The sequence below is a fragment of the Salvelinus fontinalis genome, chromosome 5 (assembly GCF_029448725.1).
Source record: "Salvelinus fontinalis isolate EN_2023a chromosome 5, ASM2944872v1, whole genome shotgun sequence".
Lineage (NCBI taxonomy): Eukaryota > Metazoa > Chordata > Actinopteri > Salmoniformes > Salmonidae > Salvelinus > Salvelinus fontinalis.
This window is the reverse complement of record NC_074669.1, coordinates 8,692,035-8,696,388: the sequence shown is the minus strand read 5'-3', so window position 1 is coordinate 8,696,388 and position 4,354 is coordinate 8,692,035. Positions and strand designations below refer to the sequence as shown.

At 38.4% G+C, this 4,354-nt stretch overlaps 1 protein-coding gene across 1 annotated transcript; it reads left to right on the top strand.

Moving 5' to 3' along the window:
* The first annotated feature begins 761 nt into the window (after nucleotides 1–761).
* LOC129854752 (ladderlectin-like) lies at nucleotides 762–3,669 on the top strand. Its single transcript, XM_055921903.1, has 6 exons — nucleotides 762–868; nucleotides 1,292–1,379; nucleotides 1,589–1,704; nucleotides 2,118–2,267; nucleotides 3,134–3,248; nucleotides 3,416–3,669. Exons 2-6 carry the CDS (start codon nucleotides 1,304–1,306, stop codon nucleotides 3,505–3,507), a joined length of 549 nt encoding a protein of 182 aa, XP_055777878.1. The 5' UTR covers nucleotides 762–868; nucleotides 1,292–1,303; the 3' UTR covers nucleotides 3,508–3,669.
* Nucleotides 3,670–4,354: the final 685 nt, after the last annotated feature.

The window sequence follows — 4,354 nt, the reverse complement described above, 5'->3', positions numbered from 1 at the left end:
ACCAATTAGCCTGGGGTTGACCAATCAGCTGGTTGGGGAGTACTTCAGGAAGCCATCTCCTGAAACACACACTCAAATACAAAACAGAACACAGAAACTGGGGAACGAAACAGTTGGAATGCAGAGTTAAGGAAAAGCAGCCAACAAGTGCTCAGCATATGTGGGAACTCCTTCAAGACTGTTGGAAAAACATTCCAGATGAAGCTGGTTGAGAGAATGCCAAGAGTGTGCAAAACTTTCATCAAGGCAAAAGAGTGGCTACTTTGAGGAATCTCAAATATAACATTTATTTAGATTTGTTTAGCACTTTTTTGGTTACTACATGATTCCATATGTGTTATTTCATAGTTTTAATGTCTTCACTAAAAAGTCAACCTAAAGAAATCACAATGATGACAATGGTTTTTCTACTAATGATTTGCCTTCTGAATGTCATTGTGTTTCCAAGCCTACGTCCTCATCAGTGCCAATTAGGTAGAATTAAGTAGAATCTTCAGTCGGGCACCTGTGCTCAAGAGAATCTTCATAACAATATTGTAATGCAACGTGCAACCCATTAATTTCTTTCAAAACTTGTTAATTTTTAAAATTATAAATACAAATGACTACCTTCAAATTGGTATGAACCCAACCCTGTCAAACAGGTAGCTATCGGACAGGTCCAGCATGTCTTGAGCTGGACAGACAGAATGCAAGGGTGTTAAAGGATGAGAGAGAGAAAAAGAGGGAGGGGTCTGACTGGACAGACCCTTTAAAAAGGAGAGTAGGGAGAGGTAGAACTCAACTCACAGGCAGGACAGAGAGAGAGATACCCAGTGAAGACCTCTGAAGATCTCCGAAGAAGTGAAGCTACAACGGAACATTTCAGGTGAGATTTCAACATCTGTTCATCTAATACTGTATCTGAATGCATGCCAAATGGCACCCTATTCCCTATATAGTGCACTACTTTTCACCAGGGCCCATAGAGCATATTTGACCCTGGTTAAAAGTACTGCACTTTATATGGAATAGGGTGCAATTTGGGGACATGCATATTCATATAGTGTGCTAGGCTAATCTTCTCTATGTGGTGGAACAGATGATACTTGGTATTCCTCAGCCCTACATTAACTGAATCTGCTCTAATGTAATAGTACTGGAATATATCAGATAAGTGGAATGGCTGGGGGTACTCAAAGAGAGGTTTGGGAAACTTACCTACACTCTGAAGTACTCACTGACTTTGACTTGATGGCTTCTCTTTCACTGTCTGTCTTTGTGTGTGTCTCACTCGCTCTTTCTCTCCCAGGAGACTATCACCATGGCGATGTTGACCATTCTTCTGCTTCTCAGCGCTGCCTTTGCACTGGGGGATACCCTAACTCTGGACGAAGCAAGTAAGAGTTCACCTCACACTTTACATCATTATTTTTAATGTTGTAGCAGCGGGGTGGTGTGTGTGAGTGTTTGTGTGTGTGGAATGACTGATCTACAAATAATATTGAGTAGTTATTTATGATGCCAGGTGATTTGTAGATCAGTCAGTCTCGACCCACCTTGAAAGTTGGCTGCAATTTCTAACGTGCCCTTTGTCTTCTCCTTACAGATGCTATGGTGGCATCTTCAGCAGATAAAAAAAGCCCATGCCCCATAGGCTGGTTCCAGTTTAATTCACGCTGCTTCATGTTTGTTAAGACTGCAAGGACATGGCCTGAAGCAGAGGTAAAATGCTTACCCTCTTCTGTGAATTAAAGAAGTTCAATTGAAATCAACTTGCTTATTTGTTTTGATGTTACCTTAAAAGGGGATTTTGCCTTATTTTAACAGGCATCATATGGATGTTCAGTACGTAAAATACTGAACCCCCCATTTAAGTTATTGTCTAGTTAGAATTTTCTAGGCTTTGCAATATTTATTTAATGTGTGGAGTCAGAACTCCTGTATATTGGAACCCACAGGCCACGAGTTAAGACAGAGATAAACTAATATCTCGAAGAGCCTATTTCAAAGAACATTAGTTGTGATGGCCAATATTTAATTGTGAGAGTCCAGAACACACATTCTCACAAAGACAGGACAACTGACTAATACCTACAGTATGACATGTCTTTGTCCCTGTCTACGGCTTGCTCTAGCGCCACTGTATGTTCCTTGGAGCAAACCTGGCGTCTGTGCACAGCTCTGTGGAGTCCCAATTTCTACAGGCTGTGGTGTTGATCAAGACTGGCGATTTCCCTCTGACCTGGATTGGAGGATATGATGCTGTTCAGGCAAATGTGGAAAAGGTACCCAATTGTCATATTTGAGTAAAAGTTAAAATACCTTAATAGAAAAAAAATGTAGTTCAATCCGTAATATTCATTTGTCTTCTTCTAACACCTCTTGAGCTATCATATTACGTTACTAACTTGGGGTAATCCAAAAGTTACATTACTGATTACAATTTTGAACAGGTAACTAGTAATTGTAACAGAATTACATTTAGAAAGTAACCTACAGTACCTAACCCTGGGCATATGGCACTGAATCATACAGTATAATGGTTGTTAAAAGCAGAATTTTATATTCACACAGTGGTTACTTCCATTTAACAACGCTACATGGTTTTGTAACAGTAGGCATCAAGTTACTTTCCGAAATGTTGCATAAATGCTTGAAAGGGCTATTATTTTTACTGAACACCATTAAAGTTTACATATCTCCTAAATGGCTATTTGCTATGTTGCAGCAAGCTAAGGTGAGTCAGTCTGTACATGTCAATGCTGATTTATTGTTTGTTGCATTAACATATCAAGAGCAGTAGATAATCCAAATAGTTCCCACTGAATCCTAAGGAGCTTTTATGTGAATTTAAAACGGTTATAGTTCAAAAAGTATAAATGATATCTAAAAGCAACAAACAAATTACTGCAAAAAACAACCACTCTTTTTCCCTTCAGATATCATTGCACGTGTAATAGAAGGGCGCATGATGTACCACCATTTTTTAACATGCTGCTCAACGCTCCTCAGCTTGGCAACAAAATCAATAACAATGGTGGTGGGGTGGTCAGTGGTGCTGTTTCCCCCCACTGCGGATTCCATCTTTAAACGGTTGTGTTCTAGTTATATGTGATTTCTTTGATACTGAGACCTCAGTTCTTCTCCACAGGACAGGCTATGGTTCTGGAGTGACGGATCCAAATTTGATCACGAGAACTGGGCGAAGGACGAGCCCAATAACTATCAGGGTGCCAGAGAGCCATGTGTTCAGATGAACTTTGGAGGTACAGTAAGCCCACTATCATTCACTGATCCATTCATCAAATTAAATGTTATTCCTAGTAAGTATAACAAATAAATCTGACACACACACACACACTTTTATTTGAATTTTTGTGTGTATATCTGAGTTGATTTGAGAGGTCATTTCTATTCTGTGTTTCCGCTTAAGATAAACATGCCTGGAATGATGAATTATGCGGAAGGAGATTTCCCTCTGTGTGCTCCATAAGGACCTGTTCAATCCATGGAACTATCAACTGAAACCAACAATTCTATTGCGTAGTGTCAGCATCCTAACTGAAAAATCTTTATGGTAAAATCAAATAGTTTATGAAGATTATTTGTTGCTGTAAAATGAAAGTTTAGTTACTTGTTGCAGACAGTTTATGTGGTTTGTTGTTAATAAAACAGGTGTACACATTATTTTCTCTCAGGAGTCATTATTAAACATGAATGATGGTTCCATAATTGTCAAATCCTTTGAGGTGTTTCGTTAAGATAGTCTAGGATCTGGGAGGCTGTTCAGCGGTCATTTAAATTCTTTGATATTTTTTCAATTATTCTTGGAGAATATAATTTATAATTGATTCTCTTGTATAACCCAAAAGGTTGTATTACTCCACAAACAACATGAATGTAAACAAACAATGTATATTGCTTTAAAATAAGTCAAACATGATCATGTGGTTGTCATAGACCGTCAGAGCGCTGTCTATGAATTTGAGAGGTGTTACGTTTCCCTACACCATCCATTCTCTCTATACCAGTAATGGGTCAGCCATTTGGCTGTTCTTAGAATCACAGAATGTAGCTTTTTGTTTCCAAACTCTCACTGGGTATAGACATGTGTGAGTAGAATATGTGCTTGTTAGAGCCAAATATATTAGAGTTGTATGGAGTGGTGTCATACTCACAGTGTGACATGTTTATTCCCTCTGTTAACAGCTATGTAGTATAATTACATCAACATGATCATGGTAATCAACACATTTAGGTTTGTTATTTGCTACTTTGTACTTGCTAAATGCTGAATGAGTGAGAATGTGAATACGATATAGTATAATATAATATTATAGCTTAGCACATCATGTTACATTACATTGTTAAA

Excerpts from the sequence above, each read along its gene's own strand:
- LOC129854752 (XM_055921903.1), top strand. The coding sequence starts at position 1,304 with ATGGCGATGTTGACCATTCTTCTGCTTCTCAGCGCTGCCTTTGCACTG. Across the intron at positions 2,268-3,133 it reads TTCAGGCAAATGTGGAAAAG|GACAGGCTATGGTTCTGGAG; the intron begins GTACCCAATTGT and ends TCTTCTCCACAG. Across the intron at positions 3,249-3,415 it reads TGTTCAGATGAACTTTGGAG|ATAAACATGCCTGGAATGAT; the intron begins GTACAGTAAGCC and ends TTTCCGCTTAAG.